Raw genomic sequence first — 22,135 nt, 5'->3', positions numbered from 1 at the left:
TGTTCATAAACCTCTTAATATGTAGCAGAAGAGATAAACAGTTAAAAGTGAACAAGAATGATCAGATAAATTATTAAATAGCAATTGTTGAACTAAATACATTAAGAATAAAGTACATAGTAATAAGAGTAAGTTGTATTAAAGTTTTATATTAATATCTATTTTTGAATAATAATAATAATTAATGACTGTTGAAATTGGGTGTTTCTGGATCTGATCTGATCCAGAAACCCCAATTTCAACCTACTATCCACATAATATCAAGCATCCAAAGCAGCCCTCTGATATCATTACTGGGCAAATCGTGAATGTAAGATTGGCCAACAGCAGAGGGAAACAAAAAAAATTGTTGAGTTTGGAAAAATACTGACTATACTGACCGATTTTCTAAAATACTGACTTTTACTGACCAGGTCCAAAAATACTGACTTTACTGACCTGTTTCGGCCCCTGTGACCTATATACTTCCAAGTGTTGTAAAGAACAAATATAGTGAGTTTGGTTGAAGCATGAACTTTTGAATTTCATTTTAGCACATCCATAACCTTATTTCTAACAGGGTCATGGTTAAAGTGGGGTCATGGTTAAAGTGGAAAGTCATCACAATGTCGGGGGGTCAATGTCAGAGGGGAGGGGGGGTAATGTCAGAGGGGAGGGGGGGGTAATGTCAGAGGGAGAGTAGTGTATTATATTGAAGTTAAAGTATATAAATACCAGTGTTATCTCGTCCTCCCTCTTCATGATAAGGTCGACGTACTTCTTGGCTGGGTCAGACAGTTGTTTGTCGTCGGCTGACAGCTTCACCTTGGACACCGAGCACGGCACCGCGGAGAGGTCCAGGTGCGGAGGGCACGGGTACATTGTTGACAGATCGTGGAGGATTATTGAGTCGCCTGTGACGAAAAAAAATTAATTAAGAGTTGTTAAGATGCTTTTGTCTGCATTTGTAGTGGTGCAGTGTTTGTAATTGCCGCGCAGAGGTTTCGACTTCGAATACTTAGTTAGGCCAAAATTTCATTTTCTGAATTTGTCCCGGGGTACCCCGAGTTAGAATGTAAGTATCTACGGATTAAAACTTGAAATTGAGCCATACCAAAGGCCTCTCAGGCCGCATTTTTTTTTTAATACAAAAATTCCCGCACTAAGAATTGGACCTTTTACAAACATACAAACAACGGACACTTATCACAACCTATGTGTAGATTGCACAAATAGTTGTTCCGTGTGGGAATGACCTCTCGACGCATGGTGACCTAAACCACTGCGCCACGGAGGCAGTCTAAATGTATCCATGTATGAATGTATGTACATTCACAGTTTAAATGATGACCCATGTCAAAGGTCTTTCAGGCGGCTTAAACTACTTTAACACTAGGTTGACCACTAACCATACGATAAACTTTATTTTACTCACCAAAATCAATCAATTCAATAAGATATTTGCTCTGTGCCACACTGGTTGTCCACTAACCATACGATAAACTCTATTTTACTCACCAAAATCAATCAATTCAAAAAGATATTTGCTCTGTGCCACACTGGTTGTCCACTAACCATACGATAAACTTTATTTAACTCACCAAAATCAATCAATTCAATAAGATATTTGCTCGGTGCCGCACTGGTTCGCTTGCAAAGAGCTCGGTAGTGAGCACCGTCGACGTGTTTTACTACGACAGTTTGTCCTCGCTGCGGCGGCGACTGTAAGGTGGTCGTGGCTGTTGACAAATATGAGTGTTAGAATAATAATCAGAATTAAACGACTGCCTCCGTAGCGCAGTGGTTTGTGTCGCCACGTCGAAAACCATTGCGTCGGGAGGTCGTGGATTCGATTCCCACACGGAGCAATTATTTGTGCGATCCGCAGATAATTGTTTCGGGTCTGGTTGTGCTTTGTGTCCGCTGTTTGTATGTTTGTAAAAGTCCCCGCGACACAAGAGCAATTCCAAGTGCGGGAGTCGTCAAAAAAAAAACCAAAAGTCGGAAGCTTTAAAGGCTGACTAAATCACTGTAAACCGAATATTTATGATGAGTTGTATAAGTTGAAACCACTCACGCAAGTGGTAGACGGGTCGAATCCAAGACAACATATCAATGACTTATTGAAGTTGTGTGAATTAGACATAATTATCACTTGATCTAACGGTAACGGAAAAAAATTGTCAATTTTGTTTTTTTTTGCATTTCGGCGGTCTCGCTCACGCACACCTACAAGTGATTGGTCGGAAATGCAAAGATAAAAAGTTATCAAAATAAATATTTTTCTCGAATTCGTGATCAAGCTTGGGCAGGATTGCCTTCCGAAATGTCACCAGCTATTATGAGAAGACCCTGTATGTATGTAGTACCTTGTAGTCCAGCGAGAAGAACATTCTGTACGACATCATCGTAGGCCCTCTGCTGGTTCATGTCGGCGGGACGAACGAACGCCCAGCCCATGGAGGGCACGGCCACTAGAAGCACGGTACTGTTGTTGTGGAGCAATGGCCGAGGGACTTCGGGGATCACTGTGGAAGAAAGGGAATGTTATAGAAAATTGAACACGTATCAGTGTAGTCACGTAGCTGCGTAGCCAGGTTGTATGGTAGCTGCGTAGCATCGTAGCTGCGGAGCCAGGTGGCCACGTTGTTGCGTAGCCTCGTAGCAGAGTAGCCACGTAGCTGCGTAGCCAAGCTGTTACGTTACCACGTAGCTGTGTAGCCACGTAGCTGCGCAGCCACGTAGCTGTGTAGCTGCTTTGATGCGTAGCCACGTAGCCACGTAGCTATATAACCACTTAGCTGTGTAGCCCCGTAGCCGTGCAGCTACGTAGCTGTGCAGCCACGTAGCTGTGCAGCCACGTAGCTGTGCAGCCACGTAGCTGTGCAGCCTCGTAGCTGCGTAGCCACGTAACAGCCTAACCACGTAGCAGCGTAACCACGTAGCTGCGTAGACACGTAGCCACATAGCTGCGTAGGTATGTAGCCACGTACGCCTTTCCTTTTGTTTTCGCGATTCCGTGATTCTTACCATTAGATATGGCGGGTTGTTCAATAGCTGTCAGCCACCTCGAGATGGAGCCTTCACCGAGAGATTTCCCAGACTGCATCTCTTCTATCGACACTTTGTAGGTCTCGCCGTCCTTTGCGAGTAGCACGCATCTTAGTCGAGTGTCGATCTGAAAATAAAAACACATCTATTAGTAAAAGATTCTATATAAGAAGCCAGTTGCGCTCACCGGTCGGTAAACGATCTGTGAGTTAAGCAACCCTTGGCACGATCATTCCATAGATCGGTGACTAGAGGTATTTCAGTTGGGCGTCACCGTACTTCGGAGGACATGTAAAAAGTGTCAAAGTTGTTCAAGCCGCCCGAAGGCCTTTGACATGGCTTAACGATTGTTATCTTATTAAACAACAGCCAGGACCGACTTTTTACGTGCCCTCCGAAGCACGGAGACGCCCAGCTCAAATACCACTATGCGTCACCTATCTAGTTATGCATCCTGCTAGGCCTCTACAAACAATATCAATAGGTTAGAGAACAATAATCAATGGGTTAGAGTTACGGTGTCAAATGCTAGTTGGTCAATTACTGTAACTTTAATGAGCGCCAAAACTATAACCATTTGATTTACGATTACTTGTTCACTGTTAAGACCATTCATGAATACCATGATTGTATGTATCACGCCATAGCGGATACCACATGACTAAAACCACATGTATAAAAGCTTTGTCATTTGTACCATAACCCAGTTCTGTTCCTGTAATTGTCTCGGCTTGATGCTCTGCGAGCACACCTTTATTTTAATTAAAATAAATATATTTTTTTTAAATAAAGTGCTGTCCATTAATTTGACTGGCGCAGTCGGGTCGGATCTTAAGTTCGCGTAAAGTTCGTCGTTCCGTACACAAAAATCGGTACTTCGCGGCAACTAACAGCCTGACTAAGATTCGAAGAACTTACAAATTTCGTCAAATACCGCATCGGGCAGCAGCAGCATCTCGCTAACATCGTTCAAGACAGCAACTCGGCATGGGCAGCAGCAGATTACTGTGAGTAAATCCTTATTCGCACTGTTTCCATAACCCCGTGTCTATCCTTATATATCTAACTGGACCAAACATCGCTAAGTTGATATATCCACTCGTATTTTCGGTCAAAATCGCGGAATCTACGATTAGTTATAGTATTTACTTGTATTTTTCGACAAAAATCGCGAAATCTACAATTAGTTATAGTATTTACTTGTATTTTTCGACAAAAATCGCGAAATCTACAATTAGTATAGGAACGTGTCTTGTACGAGCAAGCGTAACATTATTATAAATACTTTTTGCTGACATTGTATTTTATCGTAAGCATTGTAACATTACTTAGTGCGAAATAAACGGTCGTACAGACAACACTCTTTCATTTTCACAACGTGAATCGAACTAACATTCAAGTGTAGAACAATAACTATTTTGCCTCTACATTTTTTGGTCCTTCGAGCCGGATCGAACGAAGATTCGGAAAGTGTGATTTGTGATTCAATTGTGATAGCGAATCGGTCTGGTTGGTCTCCCACAAGCGGGTCGCCCCAACTAGATTGAGAAGGAGAGTCGCACATATCGCAGATAAATTACTGTCGCATACTACCATCCACTAACTACGAAGAATGGAGGCTATTGCCCAACGTCAGAAAACTATTGCTGAGTATATCAACAAGATATATGTCAACTTCAAAAAGGATTCGTCAAGCCGAAAAACTTCAGAGTACCTCAAAAAACGTTTGAATACTCTTTTAGAACTGTGGAGTGAATTTTTAGAAAATCACCAACTGCTGGAAACTGGAGACCATGCCACTGAATATTTTACATCGGGTCTTTATCACTCTGTAAAACAACAGTACGAATCCCTATCGTCAGAACTACAAACTTTTCAACCATTATCAGCCGAAGAGCGAGGAGTGCCATCGAAAACAGATGAACTCATCAGCCTACAATGCACGAATTTCCGAGCCTTCACAAGGTTGATTGGTAACATTAACTTCGAAGAGATTTCTGAAAAATGGGAAATTGACGACAAACTTAGCATGTTGCAAGCCCGTTGGAAGCTGATTGATGAAACTCACTGGCAGATCGACAATGTGCTTTCTGGGTCTGACGTGGATTATGAACTCGAATATTCAAAACACGAAAGTATATTTGAATCAACAAAGAGAAGACTCAACAGTAAACTTAATTCTGTCGTCCATCAACATCAATCGACGCCGAAAATAGAAATCCCTACATTTTCTGGGAACTACACTCAATGGCCAACTTTTATGGACTTGTACTCAGAAGCTATACACAACAATACGCTGCTTACAAAAACTCAAAAAATGCAGCATCTTAAAGGGAAACTTCGCGGAGAGGCGGAACGTATCGTTCAACATTTAACCATCTCCGCCGACAACTATGATGCCTGTTGGGACATACTTACCCATCGGTACAACAACATTCAACTGCTGTTCACTAAACAAATACAAGTGTTTATGAATCAGCCAACTATGCACTTACAAATGGCTTATGAAATTAAGCGCCTACATGATACAAGTTTGGAGACAATACGAGCTATCAACAATTTGGGTGTCAACACAACGTCGTGGGACCCTTTACTGGTTCATATATTGACTGGAAAAATGGATTCCGAAACATATTCGAACTATATGGAAACGAGAAAATCGCCACGGGAGTTACCTACTTTTGACGAGTTGATGGAATACCTGGAAAATAAATTTACAGCCTTGGAACCAGTTAACGCCAAAAAGCAATTCAACAAAACCAGTAACCCGTCTTCAAAGGAGGCTCCAAAACAAACATCGTAAACTAATGGAAAATATAAACAATTTTATCCTAAAACTTATCATATGGGATCAGGAAGAAACTGCCCTCTCTGTAAAACGAATCATGTTTTGATGCGGTGCAAAACATTCGAAAATATGACAGCTGAAACAAAACTTAAAATACTAGAACAGAACAAAATTTGTAAGAATTGTCTGTTTTCCCACGACGGGAGGCAATGTAATTCTCAGAAAACTTGCAAAACTTGCAACCGGTCGCATCATACCTTGTTACATGACGCGATACGTGAAACCGGGTGCGCGCAAACAACCGTTCCCACAAACCCGAACGATATGACACCGTCAATGATTACGTTTAGCGATGCAACCGAAGGCAAATCACGCGGCGGGAAACAAAGAAGTTTTACTTGCAACGGTACTTCTTAAAATACGATCCGCTGATGGTACTTATGTGCAATTACGATGCCTACTTGATCAAGGTTCCCAAATTAATTTGATTACTGAATCAGCAGCCCAGCGATTGGGTCTACAACGACGAAAACAAAGCGCTTCGGTATCTGGAATTGGTTCAACTATCAACCAAAGTCACGGCATAGTCCAATTGATATGCGAATCTATCTATGAAGACTACACATTCGCAACCGAAGCCTTAGTTATGACAAAAATCCTGGGTAACTTACCGAACTACTCCTTCAAAAAGGAACACTGGCCTCATCTCCAAAGTATAAAGTTAGCGGACCCCGATTATAATATTTCCAGAGAGATTGACGTCCTTTTGGACGCGGGAACGTACGCTGAAATAATTTTGGAAGGAATATTACGCGGGCCCATAGAAACGCCCATAGCACAGCAAACAAAACTAGGATGGGTGTTACTAGGCAATTTGAAAACTTTTAATTGCCACGCAGTACTTAATAACATTGATGAAATATCCCAATATTGGGAAATGGAAGAAATAACAATAAATAACTGGGAGAGTACTTTGTCGTCTGAGGAAAAATTCTGCGAGAATTTATACGTAAATACAACTACAAGAAGACCAGACGGGCGCTACGAGGTAAAAATTCCCATGAAACAAAATTTTGAAGAGAATTTGGGTGTATCCAAACCACAAGCGGTAGCCCAATTTAAGCAACGAGAAAAACGTTTCCATAAAGATAAAACTTTTTCAGAGAGTTACAAGAAATTTATTGACGATTATTTGAAACTGGGACATATGAAAATATGTACTATATATCGGCAACCGCAGTGTTTTCTACCACACCACGGCGTGCTTAGGCCTGATTCCACGACAACGAAATTAAGAGTTGTCTTCAACGCTTCGTCTAAAACAACTTCCGGCTACACACTAAATCAACTTATGGAAGCGGGACCCAATCTGCAAAAGGATTTACAAACCTTACTTTTGGGTTGGAGAGCTTATAGATATGTCTACACAGCAAATGTAGAGAAGTTCTATAGGCAGATTTATGTTCAAGAATCCGATCAACACCTTCAAAAAATAATATGGAGAGACAACATCAATACAACAAACAACGCAACATCAATTTTACAAGAATTTCAACTATGTACAGTAACATACGGCACAAAATCCGCTCCATATCTAGCTATGCGTACTATCAAACAACTTGTGACCGACGACGGCCACAATTATCCTTTAGCCGGGGACATTTTGAACAACAACCTGTATATGGACGATTTGCTTGGAGGCTGTAACAGCATCTGTCAAGGTCTGGAATCTCAGCAACAACTGATCGATATCTTGGCCGGCGGTGGCTTCAAACTTCGCAAATGGGCTAGTAATACGCCTGAAATGCTAGAAAACTTACCCGAAGATCTCATTAGTCAAAACATGTTAGACTTTAAACACGCCGAGTCGAACAAAACGCTTGGGATTTCTTGGAACCCACGTACGGATCAGTTTACATTTCATCCAATTGAAACAAAAAATGAATCATCTGCCAATATCATTACGAAGCGAGAATTGCTATCACAGTTGTCTGAATTGTATGATCCTCTTGGCTGGCTATCTCCAGTGACGACAAAAGGAAAGATCATATTTCAACAAGCTTGGATTTCTAGTGTCAACTGGGACGATTCTTTACCTGAAAATCTACAAAAAGAATGGCAACGATTCGAACAAGATAGGAAAAATATTTGCAACATAACTGTTCCTCGTTACATGGGAGACACGAAACTACCTATCGAGTTACATGGATTCTGCGATGCCTCGGAAAAGGCATACGCATGCGTGATCTACTGCAAGTCCATTAACAGTTCAGTAATCAAATTAATTTGATTACTGAATCAACAAGTTCAGTAATCAAATTAATTTGATTACTGAATCAGCAGCCCAGCGATTGGGTCTACAACGACGAAAACAAAGCGCTTCGGTATCTGGAATTGGTTCAACTATCAACCAAAGTCACGGCATAGTCCAATTGATATGCGAATCTATCTATGAAGACTACACATTCGCAACCGAAGCCTTAGTTATGACAAAAATCCTGGGTAACTTACCGAACTACTCCTTCAAAAAGGAACACTGGCCTCATCTCCAAAGTATAAAGTTAGCGGACCCCGATTATAATATTTCCAGAGAGATTGACGTCCTTTTGGACGCGGGAACGTACGCTGAAATAATTTTGGAAGGAATATTACGCGGGCCCATAGAAACGCCCATAGCACAGCAAACAAAACTAGGATGGGTGTTACTAGGCAATTTGAAAACTTTTAATTGCCACGCAGTACTTAATAACATTGATGAAATATCCCAATATTGGGAAATGGAAGAAATAACAATAAATAACTGGGAGAGTACTTTGTCGTCTGAGGAAAAATTCTGCGAGAATTTATACGTAAATACAACTACAAGAAGACCAGACGGGCGCTACGAGGTAAAAATTCCCATGAAACAAAATTTTGAAGAGAATTTGGGTGTATCCAAACCACAAGCGGTAGCCCAATTTAAGCAACGAGAAAAACGTTTCCATAAAGATAAAACTTTTTCAGAGAGTTACAAGAAATTTATTGACGATTATTTGAAACTGGGACATATGAAAATATGTACTATATATCGGCAACCGCAGTGTTTTCTACCACACCACGGCGTGCTTAGGCCTGATTCCACGACAACGAAATTAAGAGTTGTCTTCAACGCTTCGTCTAAAACAACTTCCGGCTACACACTAAATCAACTTATGGAAGCGGGACCCAATCTGCAAAAGGATTTACAAACCTTACTTTTGGGTTGGAGAGCTTATAGATATGTCTACACAGCAAATGTAGAGAAGTTCTATAGGCAGATTTATGTTCAAGAATCCGATCAACACCTTCAAAAAATAATATGGAGAGACAACATCAATACAACAAACAACGCAACATCAATTTTACAAGAATTTCAACTATGTACAGTAACATACGGCACAAAATCCGCTCCATATCTAGCTATGCGTACTATCAAACAACTTGTGACCGACGACGGCCACAATTATCCTTTAGCCGGGGACATTTTGAACAACAACCTGTATATGGACGATTTGCTTGGAGGCTGTAACAGCATCTGTCAAGGTCTGGAATCTCAGCAACAACTGATCGATATCTTGGCCGGCGGTGGCTTCAAACTTCGCAAATGGGCTAGTAATACGCCTGAAATGCTAGAAAACTTACCCGAAGATCTCATTAGTCAAAACATGTTAGACTTTAAACACGCCGAGTCGAACAAAACGCTTGGGATTTCTTGGAACCCACGTACGGATCAGTTTACATTTCATCCAATTGAAACAAAAAATGAATCATCTGCCAATATCATTACGAAGCGAGAATTGCTATCACAGTTGTCTGAATTGTATGATCCTCTTGGCTGGCTATCTCCAGTGACGACAAAAGGAAAGATCATATTTCAACAAGCTTGGATTTCTAGTGTCAACTGGGACGATTCTTTACCTGAAAATTTACAAAAAGAATGGCAACGATTCGAACAAGATAGGAAAAATATTTGCAACATAACTGTTCCTCGTTACATGGGAGACACAAAACTACCTATCGAGTTACATGGATTCTGCGATGCCTCGGAAAAGGCATACGCATGCGTGATCTACTGCAAGTCCATTAACCAACACGGGGAGCCGGTCATAAAACTTATGGCTGGAAAAACAAAACTAGCTCCACTTAACAAACCGATGTCCCTGCCTAGGCTCGAACTCAGTGCTGCCGTATTGTTATCGCGGCTTATGAAAAAAGTCACAGAGTCAATAAAGGTACAGACTGTGCAAGTGTTTGGATGGACCGACTCAATGGTAGTATTGGGTTGGCTACTAGGCGACCAAACTCGGTGGAAAACCTTTATTGCTAACAGAATAGCTCAAATAAAGGAAAATAATATGCCGTCTTCTTGCTGGAAACATGTGATTTCGGAAAGTAATCCAGCGGACTGCGCCAGTAGAGGACTATTTCCTTCTCAATTGATTACACATTCGCTGTGGTGGGAAGGTCCGGCATGGTTAAAACAAAGTAATCTGCCTCAACAACCAACAATATTTGAAACGAAAGAGGATATGAAGAAAGAAAAACTTGTGACATACTCTCAACAAACAAATATTATACTGGTCGAGACGCTTCTGCACAAGCATAGCTCTATGTCACGGTTAGTGCGAGTACTAGCTTGGTTATCGCGATTTATAAACAACTCGCGTAACAAAAACAATGCTGTCCGACTTTCATACTTAACTACTATCGAATTAGAAAAAGCTCACGATATTGTGATTAAATATGCTCAAGAGAAGGATTTTTCGCAAGAGATTAGTAAATTACAGAAAAATAACAGAGTTCATTCAACAAGTAAAATTTTGAATCTTAACCCTATTTTGGACAAAAACAAAATATTACGAGTGGGCGGAAGATTGGAACGAGCATATTTGAACGTGTCACAAAAACATCCGATTATTTTGTCCAAACATAACAAAGTGACTGAACTTTTGATAAATCAAGCGCACGAGAGAACATTACATGGCGGTGCTCGGTTAACTCTTTCACATATTAGGAATAAATATTGGATTATTGGTGGCATGGCAACAGTGAAAAACCAGTTAATAAAGTGTGTAAAGTGTCACCGGTTTAAAACATCAAGTGATAAGCAAATTATGGCCGACCTGCCGAAACCTCGAGTGACCCCTTCAAGGCCATTCACACATACTGGAGTGGACTTCACAGGACAAGTAGAAGTAAAAGCCAATAAGGGTAGAGGAATCAAGACCACGAAGGGATACATTGCTGTATTTATCTGCCTCGCGACGAAGGCGGTTCACCTTGAATTGGTCTCCGATTTAAGTACTCCAGCCTTTATTGCAGCCTTGAAACGATTGTGCGCGAGACGTGGAACCCCAAAACATTTATATAGCGATAATGGGACTAACTTTATAGGTGCCGAAAAATCTTTAACAAAAGAACGTAATGAAGCATTGCAAAACTACATCAACACAAATTGAAGCATGCCTTAATTCAAGGCCATTAGTGAACTTAACTAGTGATATTGATGACTTAGAGTGTCTTACACCAGGACACTTTTTAGTGGGTGGACCCGTGCTATCGCCTCCGCTAACAGCTGACCTTGACCCTCGTAATATCACAAGTAGGTGGAAATTAACTGAAAAAATACATCGTGATTTTTGGAAGAGATGGTCCAACGATTATTTACAAACATTGCAGAGTCGGAGTAAATGGTACCATCCGACAACCAACCTTGAACTCGGAGATATTGTACTTATACGAGAAGAAAATATTCCGCCAGCCAAGTGGCTTCTCGGAAGAGTTATCGAAACCCACCCCGGTGCAGATGGCCGGGTGCATGTAGTTACTCTGAAAACGAAATATAACAGAAATCTAAAGCGTCCTGTGACCAAACTGTCACGCTTACCGTTGGAAAGAGATGACCTTCACACAAGTGAGAACGTGCCGGAAAATGAGAAAATATCTGATAGAACTACGAAAACTAGAAAAAGAAGCCCTAAACGAACATTCAATAATTATCTGTGTATGTTTACGTTTTTAATGACGTGTATAACTCCTTCCACGCAACACTTATATAACATGACTAAATTGGATCCTGCAAAACTATTATATTTTGATAAAATAGCAGAAATGAACATAATTCAAGACACGTGGAATATGGTGGTCTATTATAACACATCTACCTATTGGCAAAGTATCGAAAATATACAAAAATACGTAGATCATTTGAGTGGACTATGCAAAACCGAAGCTTCTCTTTTAACAATGGAATCTCAGTTTAGGCACGACCTAAATGAGTTGAAACATTATAATAAAGTGTTACGATCAGAACATGGGTGGCGTGTGAAAAGAGGACTTATAGATGGAGTAGGATATGCTGCAAATTATTTATTTGGCGTCCTTGATGAAAGATTTGCGGAGAAATACGAAATTGACATCAAAACTATTAATGAAAACGAAAATCATCTCTTGACCTTGTACAAAAAACACACCTCGATTATAGAAGGGGAGTATAATATTTTGAAGCGAAACGAAGAAGTCATGAATAAACAATTTTCAATACTTACCCAACATTTCAAGGACATCGAAGCCCAAATACAACAGGATCGGGATAATATTATGTACATCACGTCAACTGCTCTCGCAGCAAATATGGTCATTTCTAACTTGAGAAGAATCCAACAACTGTTGCTCGATTTAATTACAGATATACGAAATGGCAGATTGGACACTCACCTATTACGACCTGACGAATTTATGCATCAACTGAACATTATATCTGGTCAGATTCCACAAGGTTTATCGTTACCATGTGTGAATACTTATAGCTGTATTAGACAGATGTATAAGATAGCGACAGTTCATGTTCGATTAACGGAGAGTTGTCTTTTGTTTGAAGTCAAGATACCACTCATCAATGACGAGCAGTATGAAGTGACACGAGTGATACCGATTCGGAATATTACTGGAAAAACGACTATAAATGTGTTTCCGACTTCTGATTACATTGCTACCAACCTCAAAAAAGATATGTTGATTTATCTTGAAAAAGAAGATTTAATGCCATGCGTAACCATAAACGAACATCGGTTATTTTGTTCTATAAATAAACCGATACTTGATATGAAGAGTACCGCAACAACTTGTGAGGCACAAATTATAAACAATAGGAACTTATCAAGTTGTAAAACAACGGCGTCCGTTTGTTTAGAGGAATGGATCGGATTACAAGCTCGTGGCTCGTGGCTGTACACCTGTTGTGAAAGGTGCACTGTGCGCACATTCTGTCAGAGTGAGATAACGACACATTTATTGGAGGGCACTGGCCTGATTGTATTATCTGAAGGTTGCATGTTGAAGAGTGATCAGCTGATCATTCATTCACCGTTCCGTTTGAGGAGTAACCACGTTATTGTTGGAGATGAAGAAACATATATTCCGGAGTCTGGAGTGAACCGAATCATAAACGTGAGCAAGTTGTTACTTCCTCTATCTATTACTAACAATGAAGATCAACTCAAAATATTTCACAGTACAATTGAAAACGTGAAAGAACAGCAAGAAACTTTAAGTATAAAAACAACACACACTTATACTCATCACTACGCGACATACGGAATTATTGCTACTTGTGGACTAGCGGTCGTCATTTGGTTTATCATCAAGATCCACCGAAGATATCGACACAAGGAACAAGCACTACCTGCCGTTCAACGCATACGGACTCAAGCAGATGAAGAATTTAATAGCCCTTGTAGAATTGCTGAGCCCGTACATGCTATAAGTTACAGTAAGATACGAGTAGATAAAGCGACTTCGCCGATTGCGAATCGTGTAGAATTTAATGTTTAGATTTAGATTTTCTTATTTTTTTATCTTTTTGTTTTAATTGGCAGCATGTACGAGCAAGCGTAACATTATTATAAATACATTTGCTGACATCGTATTTTATCGTAAGCATTGTAATATTACTTAGTGCGAAATAAACGGTCGTACAGACAATACTCTTTCATTTTCACAACGTGAATCGAACTAACATTCAAGTGTAGAACAATAACTATTGGCCTCTACATGTCTTTTCGGACAAACATAGCCGAATCTACACTTAGTTTAAGCGTATATATCGGACAAAAATCGCCGAATATACTTTATTAATCTTTTGCCCTAAAAATAATATATATTTGTAAAAATGGCAACAAATGAGCCAACAAATACAATTCAACTTTTTCCTAAGGAAATTCAAGCGATTATCCCACGCTTTGATGGCGACGGGAAATTGTTAAACTTATTTATAAATAAATGTGAATATGTAATTAAGTCATTTAGAGGGGAAAACAATCCCGCTCAAGATATCTATTTATATCACTGTATTACCAGCAGATTAGTAGGCAAAGCGGCCATATTAATTAGTGAAAGAGAAAATGTGTTCTCATGGGAGGAGTTAAAAAGATTATTTGTACAGCATTTTGGCGATCCACGCACTGAATCCTGTATTGCCATAGAGTTAGAGAATCTTAAGATAAAACAAGGAGAGACGTATATTGAGTTCTGCCATAGAATCCAGAATATAAGATCATCATTAATATCTAAAGTCAACCTTTTAACTGACGAAGGCATCAAAGCAGCTAAGTATATTATACTAGCTGACCCGCGCAACTTCGCTTGCGTAACACACCTAAGAGAGAATGGGGCATAATTTTCCCCGTTTTTGTAACATTTCTCGTTGCTACTCTGCGCCTATTGGTCGTAGCGTGATGATATATAGCCTATAACCTTCCTCGATAAATGGGCTATCTAACACTGAAAGAATTTTTCAAATCGGACCAGTAGTTCCTGAGATTAGCGCGTTCAAACAAACAAACAAACAAACAATCAAACAAACAAACAAACAAACACTTCAGCTTTATAATATTAGTATAGATTATATACAACAATACCGCGTTAAACGTATTTTTATATGACTTACCCGAGGAAATGCTTCGATTCGTAAGATTGAACAAATGCACCTCGCTGGAAAGTGCACTAAGTGTCGTAACAGAGGAGGTCAATTTCCAAACGCAATATCAATCTAAAAATAAATCGAACCATAAACCATTGCAATCTAAACCTATCATACCAACGCCACAAAGTCAATTTAAATTCGGCATAAATAATAATATTCCACAAAACTCTCAGCATAAGACATTCCCTAATCTATTTAATAGAAATAATCCCGTTAATAATCAAATGAGATTCCCTCAGCCTAACAAGTTAGGACAACCTAATCAATTCCGTCACCCGCAACAACAATTGCCTAGAGCAGTTAATAATTATTAAAACAAAGCGGATTTTTCAAACAAAATCCCAATCATCAATTTAAATTCGGGATACCAAATCAATTAAATCAGAATCGTTTCCCGCAAAATACAACACCTAAGCCTAACACGGACGTCTCCATGCGAACAGCAGTAAAACAAAATAACATAGACGAATATGAGGATTATGAAACATATAACGAATGTATAGATATGGACAATCAAGAAATGTACGAAAATTACGTAGAGTCTGAGGAAAATGAGGAAAATTTTACCATAGAAGCCTCACCGGACGATCACCAGAAATAATCAATTTAAACTATTCGCAAGCTCATAGACTACCTCATATCGAAATACCAGAACTAGACGCTATTTTCATGATCGATACTGGCAGTACGCGTTCTTTCATAAATCCGGAAAAAATAAATGAATATTTTCCTTATAATATGTGTGAAGAGCCTTTCCAAGTAGTAAGCACACATGGTTGTAGCCAACACACGGAAGTAGCAAATATACCGCTTACGGAAACCTTTCAAACAGATCTTACTCATAAGTTTTTCATTTATAAAGTTGACAAAGACTATGACGGCCTAATAGGCATAGATTTGCTAAAACAATTAGATGCTAACATTGACATGAAAAACCAAATATTACGAACAAATACCACCGAAATACCAATTCTTTATTATGAACTCTTTAAAATAAATATTCCCAGGCGTTCTGAAGTCAAAGTAAAATTACCTACAACAGTAGAGAATGGCGAAGCTATTATCCCATTTACGGAATTCTGTTCAGGCGTTCGAACACCAGACGCAATGATAACATGTAAAGATTTTTATGCAGAAACAATCATACAAAACCTCAATAATAAAGACGTTCTAATAACACTAGAGAAACCATTGTTAGTCCACCCATTAACAGAATCATTTAAAGTAACTACGACAAATCATAACTTGAATTATAGTCAAACAAATTCAATATTAGAAGCTAATTTAAACAAGTTACGTTTAGAACATTTAAATAACGAAGAGAGAACCTGTATTCAAAACCTATGTCTAGAATATAAAGACATATTTTATAGCGAAGAAATCCCCTTGTCTTTTACCAACCAAGTAAAACATAAAATACGCACAAGCAACGAGGACCCTACATATATAAGACCTTATAGACAACCTCCAACAGAAAACGAAGAAATTAGGAAACAAGTACAGAAATTATTAGATAATAATGTAATAACTGAATATCATTCCCCTTGGAATGCCCCTGTACATCTTGTCCCTAAAAAATTTGACGCTTCAGGTGAACAAAAATACCGAATGGTAATAGATTACAGACGTTTAAACGAAATTACGGTCGATGATAAGTATCCTCTCCCAAATATTACAGATCTTTTTGACAAATTAGGTAAAGCTACGTATTTTACTACGCTAGATCTTGCTAGTGGCTATCACCAAATAGAAATAGAGCCTTCTGATAGACAGAAAACAGCCTTTACAACCCAATCTGGTCACTATGAATTTAAGAGAATGCCCTTTGGTTTAAAGACAGCTCCGGCTACATTTCAACGAGCTATGGACAATGTTCTTAAAGGACTACAAGGAATGCATTGTCTAGTCTATTTAGATGACATCCTAGTCTTTTTTAATAGCTTACAAAATCACATAGAAAAGCTCAGAAAAATATTCGACAGACTTAGACAGACAAACTTAAAAGTTACATTAGATAAGTGCGAGTTCTTAAGAAAAGAAGTACTTTACTTAGGACACACTCTTTCTAAAGATGAGCTCAAACCAAACCAAGATAAAATTAAAGCAGTTTTAAATTTCCCTATTCCTAAAACTCCCACGGAGATAAAAAGCTTTTTAGGTTTAATAGGCTATTACCGTAAATTCATCAAAGATTTCTATAAGATCACACAACCTCTCACAAATTGTTTAAAGAAAGGTAGAAAAATTGTACATACTCAGGAATTCGTAAACGCATTCGAAAAATGTAAAGAAATATTAACAAATGCCCCACTTTTACAATTCCCTGATTTTAGTAAACCATTTTTATTGACAACTGACGCATCAAACTACGCAGTAGGAGCAGTATTGTCACAAGGCCCAATTGGTAGCGATAAACCAATAGCATACGCAAGTCGAACATTAAATGACGCCGAAACGCGCTATAGTACTATTGAAAAGGAACTACTTGCAATAGTTTGGGCATGCAACATTTCAGACCTTATTTATATGGTAAAAAATTCATTATACTTAGTGATCATAGACCTTTAGTTTGGTTACACACGTTTAAAGAACCAGGCAGTCGTTTAACTCGATGGAGGTTAAGACTAGATGAGTATGATTATGATATTAAATACAAACCAGGTAAACAAAACGGAAACGCTGACGCACTTTCACGTATTAAAATAAACGCGATTGATAAGGATAATATGTCAACCCAAGTAAATTCCCCCGATACAATAGTTATTTCGGACGATGAGGAAATAAGATCAAGAAAATCGACATATTCTATACCATCTGTTGACAGCCAAACTGTCACAGCATCCGAAAAGGACAACTCAACACTTGCTACAGTACATTCTGAAGAGAATACCGACTCTTCCGACTTACCGATATTAGACGAAGCAATCGATACAAAACCAAACCAAATACTTATATATACATGGAATAGAAATGAACTAACTGTTAAAGATCTATCGCGCGACAAACAGAAAGTATTAGAAGTCCACATGCCAATAGATAATTTAGAGATAATCAAACAATTTCTTAAAGAATACATTAGACCTAAAATCAAACATTTTATTTACTTTGAAGACCATAGACATCGCGAGTCGTTTACAAATATTATAACACAATTGTTTAAAAAGGACTCAATTAAAATATTTGAATGCACTAAGCGTGTAGTTTACGTCGAAGACGAGAATGAACAACGTCAGATTGTATTGAAATACCATAAAGGTAAGACATGTCACAGAGGCATTAAAGAGACAATAGCGCATCTCAAGAGAACTTACTACTGGAATAACCTGCACGAAACAGTCGCAAGCATCATAAATTCATGCGAACCGTGTAAACTCATGAAATACGACAGAAAACCCATTAAACCGGAACTTCAATCGAAAACACTTACTTTTTAACAATTATCGATGCATTCAGTAAATTAGGACAAGCCTTCGAAATCTCAAGCAGAAATACACCGGAAATAATTAGAGCGCTAATTAAATACTTCTCGTTTTACGGAATACCACAACGCATTAGCTCAGATCCCGGAACTGAATTTAATAATAACCTATTAAAGGAAATGTTATCATTTTACAAAATAGACTTACACATAGGAACCCCCCATAATCCAAATTCCATGGGTTTAGTTGAAAGATTCCATTCAACAATTACGGAAATATACAGACTAGCTAAGTACGAACGGAAGATAACAGACGCAGCATCCGTCATGACTTACGCTATTATCTCATACAACCAATCTATACACTCTTCTTACACCTTTCGAAATAGTCTTTGGACATACCGAATCATCGGACGCATTTAACGTAGACTTTAACAAACAGTATATCCAACAATTAGTCCAAGAACACGCGAAACGTACAAAATATTTATATAAATATCTAACTGACAAAATGATCGACTCTAAAACTAAAATAAAGGAAAAACGTGGTGGTGAGACAAAATTTAACATAAAGAAAGGAGATAAAGTTTATGTAAAAGGCGTTAATATTAGGCGCAGTAAAGATAAACCTCGATACCAGAAAGCAACAATTACGGGCGAAATAAATCGCAACACTGTCCCAGTAAAAACTAAAAACAACTCAACTTCAACCGATTGAAGACAACCCAGGTATACTCCCTGTGAAAGAAGGCCAAGCATCAGTAAGCTTTTATAATTGGGATATAATTAAAATATTAGACTTAGAATTGATTTGCACTAATTTAGACTACAATATTAATAAATATGATGAAATAAAATCATATATGATAGATAAGTTAAATAATATATATAATTTAGACGGTAGTATTATCGACGCCGAGCTCCAAGTTCAATACATTATGAATCTTACGCTAGAAAAGTATAACCAACTTATTCCAAATATTAGAATGAAAAGAGGTTTAATTAACCCGATTGGTTCTATAATTAAAGCAATCACTGGTAACTTAGATAATCAGGATGCCATTAGATATGATCAATTAATAAATAACATCCAAAACAAACAAAATACGATCATAAATAAGGTGACTTAAATATCTAAGATGATTGACACCTTTGTCAATACAACAAATTCCACCAGAAATAATTTCATTATATTAGAAAAAACAATTGAAGAAATTCAGGAAATTTTTAACAGAACACAATATCAAAGGAGCAAGGAACTTATTATAAATACTTTTAATTTACTTATACATAATTTTCAAATTTTATTAATTAGATTAGACGAAGTCGAGACAGCAGTCGCTTTTAGTAAAATAAATATTTTACATCAATCTTTATTGACTACCAATGAATTGTATAATTTACTAAGAAAAATAGAAAAAACAGATAAAGTTATATTCCCTGTAACTATAGATAATTTAATTAAGATAGAAAATAGTATAGACATTAAAGCATATGTAAAGGGCAAACGATTAACTTTTATCATGTCAGTACCAATGGTTCAGTCGGACACCTATAACTATTTTTCCCTACACCCTTTCCCTATGTATAACTCAAAGCTAAATTTAACTTTCCTTATAACTCCTAAACATTCCTACATCCTGGCGAAGGGATTGAAAACCGTACCATTATCTCAACCTTGTAAGGAGATAGACCAAGGAAAATTCTTATGTCATGAAGATTATATGTCTGTACAAAATGAAGATAAATGCATCGAAGATCTGATGAAATTTTCTACACAAATAATGTCGTGTGCACCAATACCAGTCGAATCTTCCGACGTAAAGATCAAAGCTATACAACCAGACTCCTGGATAATCTACACCGGAGTTCACACACTGCTAACAGAATATTGTGAAAGCGATATAAGCCAACATAACATTATCGGCACATATATCATAACACTGGACAACAATTGTAGAATCGAAGTTGGGAAGATAACGCTGAAGAAACAAACACGTCTTCAGGTAGCATCAGTAATGTTTCGCAGTATGCCGAGCATCCACCTGCCCAACATAGTTCCTCCAAAAGAAACAATGCAGCGCAAGGCGATTAACTTGGATCAAGTAAATATGGAAAACTTGCAGTTTCTTTCTCATGCATTAAAAAGTGAAGTGATAACAAGTGAAAAGCCAATAGACATAGTGAATATACACAGTGTTAGTCTAGGAACTATAATAATCTATGTAATCCTAGTTATAATATTTCTTGTTCTTGTATACCGTTACAGAGGCAAAATTATGTGTAATCAAAATCATCATCCTAAATTTAACAAAAATTTAAATGACGATTTTGAACTTAAGGAGGGAAGAGTTATGCATCCTGCTAGGCCTCTACAAACAATATCAATAGGTTAGAGAACAATAATCAATGGGTTAGAGTTACGGTGTCAAATGCTAGTTGGTCAATTACTGTAACTTTAATGAGCGCCAAAACTATAACCATTTGATTTACGATTACTTGTTCACTGTACTGTACTGTAATTATAGACAACAGCCTACTGGATGCAAATATAAGCCATTACTCAATTCAGCCTTCTAATACTGTCACTGTCACGGACGGGGAGGAAATAGTGACCATGAAAAAAATGAGCACTTTCCTTGAGCAAAAACTTATTTCTTCCATGTCCTCTATATTAGATGAAAAATTAAACAACTCTTTTTCCTCTTTTATGTCTTCTTTTCGCGCGGCTCTGCAAAAAGACATCAAAACAATTGTTCAGCAAGAAATTAAGACGGCTATACAAGATATTGAAAAGGAGTTCACTAAAACGACGGATCACATCTGCGAAGAACAAAAGGATTTAAAGTCTTTGATTTCTAAAAAAGACGAGACTATGTCGAGATTAGAGCAGGAAAATTGTACCCTTCAGTCAGAAATAAATGGATTGAAAAGTAGACTGTACAATATGGAAAACATATCTCGAAGTCGCAATATAGAGCTTCAGTCCGTACCTGAGTCTCAATCAGAAAATGTCTTACAACTTTTCAAGCGACTTTGCTCAATTATTGGGGTAAAGATGGACGACACAAATATTTTAGCTTGTCGCAGAGTTGCAAAAATGAATGCCAAATCAAATAGACCCAGAAACATTCTCGTAACTCTTTCATCTCAGAACCTTCGAGACCTAGTCTTGTCGTCGACAACTCGCTTCAATAAATCACAGTCAAAGGATCATACCCAAATGCTAAACAGCTCTCACTTAGGTATTTCCGGTGAAAAAACGAGAATATATATAACTGAACACCTTTCTCCAGAGTGTAAACATCTCTACTCAGAAACCAGGAGAGTCGCCAAAGAAAAAGAATACAAATATGTTTGGGTAAAATTTGGAAAAATTTATGTACGTAAGAATGATGAGTGTGAAGCTATTCAGATTAAAAATGTTGAACGTCTTAGGGAAATTTAGTTATTAAATAACAGTTGTTAGGTACCTTAACGTGTATAATATTTAGTTGTTAATTTTATTTGGAACTTTAAGACTATACCATTGTGATTATTTATTATCAGAATGTTAATAGAATAAGGAGCAAGCTGAGAGAAGTATATCTGAATATCCTGAATTGTAATTATGATTTAATTTGTTTTACCGAAACCAATTTCAATGAGAGTGTTCTGGATGCCGAGTTTCTTGATTCAAGATACAGGGTGTTCCGTCGCGATCGTTTTACCTCCAATAGCAGCAAAACTGAAGGCGGGGGTGTTGCTGTCGCCGTTAAAAACAACATTACTGTGACTCGCCTACTCGAATGGGAAAGTAATAATGAGGATATATGGTTACAAATTAATTTGTCCGCAAAGCATAGTCTTATTATTTGTTTGTGTTACTTGCCACCCGATTTGGACACAGATAGTATGA

General features: G+C 38.0%; 2 protein-coding genes across 2 annotated transcripts; one reads left to right on the top strand and one right to left on the bottom strand.

Annotated features, from left to right (window-relative positions):
- Positions 1-769: 769 nt before the first annotated feature.
- Positions 770-3,985, bottom strand: LOC142985736 (uncharacterized). Its single transcript, XM_076133985.1, has 6 exons — positions 3,965-3,985; positions 3,010-3,157; positions 2,349-2,507; positions 1,581-1,718; positions 1,365-1,383; positions 770-893 (listed from the first exon to the last, which is right to left on the bottom strand). Exons 1-6 carry the CDS (start codon positions 3,983-3,985, stop codon positions 770-772), a joined length of 609 nt encoding a protein of 202 aa, XP_075990100.1.
- A 16,282-nt stretch (positions 3,986-20,267) lies between these two features.
- Positions 20,268-21,685, top strand: LOC142985735 (uncharacterized). The gene is made up of 2 exons (XM_076133984.1): positions 20,268-20,342; positions 20,999-21,685. Exons 1-2 carry the CDS (start codon positions 20,268-20,270, stop codon positions 21,683-21,685), a joined length of 762 nt encoding a protein of 253 aa, XP_075990099.1.
- Positions 21,686-22,135: the final 450 nt, after the last annotated feature.

Source organism: Anticarsia gemmatalis, chromosome W (genome assembly GCF_050436995.1).
Source record: "Anticarsia gemmatalis isolate Benzon Research Colony breed Stoneville strain chromosome W, ilAntGemm2 primary, whole genome shotgun sequence".
Lineage (NCBI taxonomy): Eukaryota > Metazoa > Arthropoda > Insecta > Lepidoptera > Erebidae > Anticarsia > Anticarsia gemmatalis.
Note: the sequence above shows the minus strand (reverse complement) of the source record. Positions and strands in the feature narration are given on the sequence as shown.

What these genes read in the sequence shown, in the direction of transcription:
- LOC142985736 (XM_076133985.1), bottom strand. Translation starts at nt 3,985, where the DNA reads ATGCTGCTGCTGCCCGATGCG. An exon ending in TGCTGCTGCTGCCCGATGCG is followed by an intron (nt 3,158 to 3,964) that starts GTATTTGACGAA and finishes TTTTATTTTCAG; the next exon opens with ATCGACACTCGACTAAGATG. An exon ending in TCTTCTCGCTGGACTACAAG is followed by an intron (nt 1,719 to 2,348) that starts GTACTACATACA and finishes ATTTGTCAACAG; the next exon opens with CCACGACCACCTTACAGTCG.
- LOC142985735 (XM_076133984.1), top strand. Translation starts at nt 20,268, where the DNA reads ATGCCGAGCATCCACCTGCCCAACATAGTTCCTCCAAAAGAAACAATG. An exon ending in AGGCGATTAACTTGGATCAA is followed by an intron (nt 20,343 to 20,998) that starts GTAAATATGGAA and finishes ACAATTGTTCAG; the next exon opens with CAAGAAATTAAGACGGCTAT.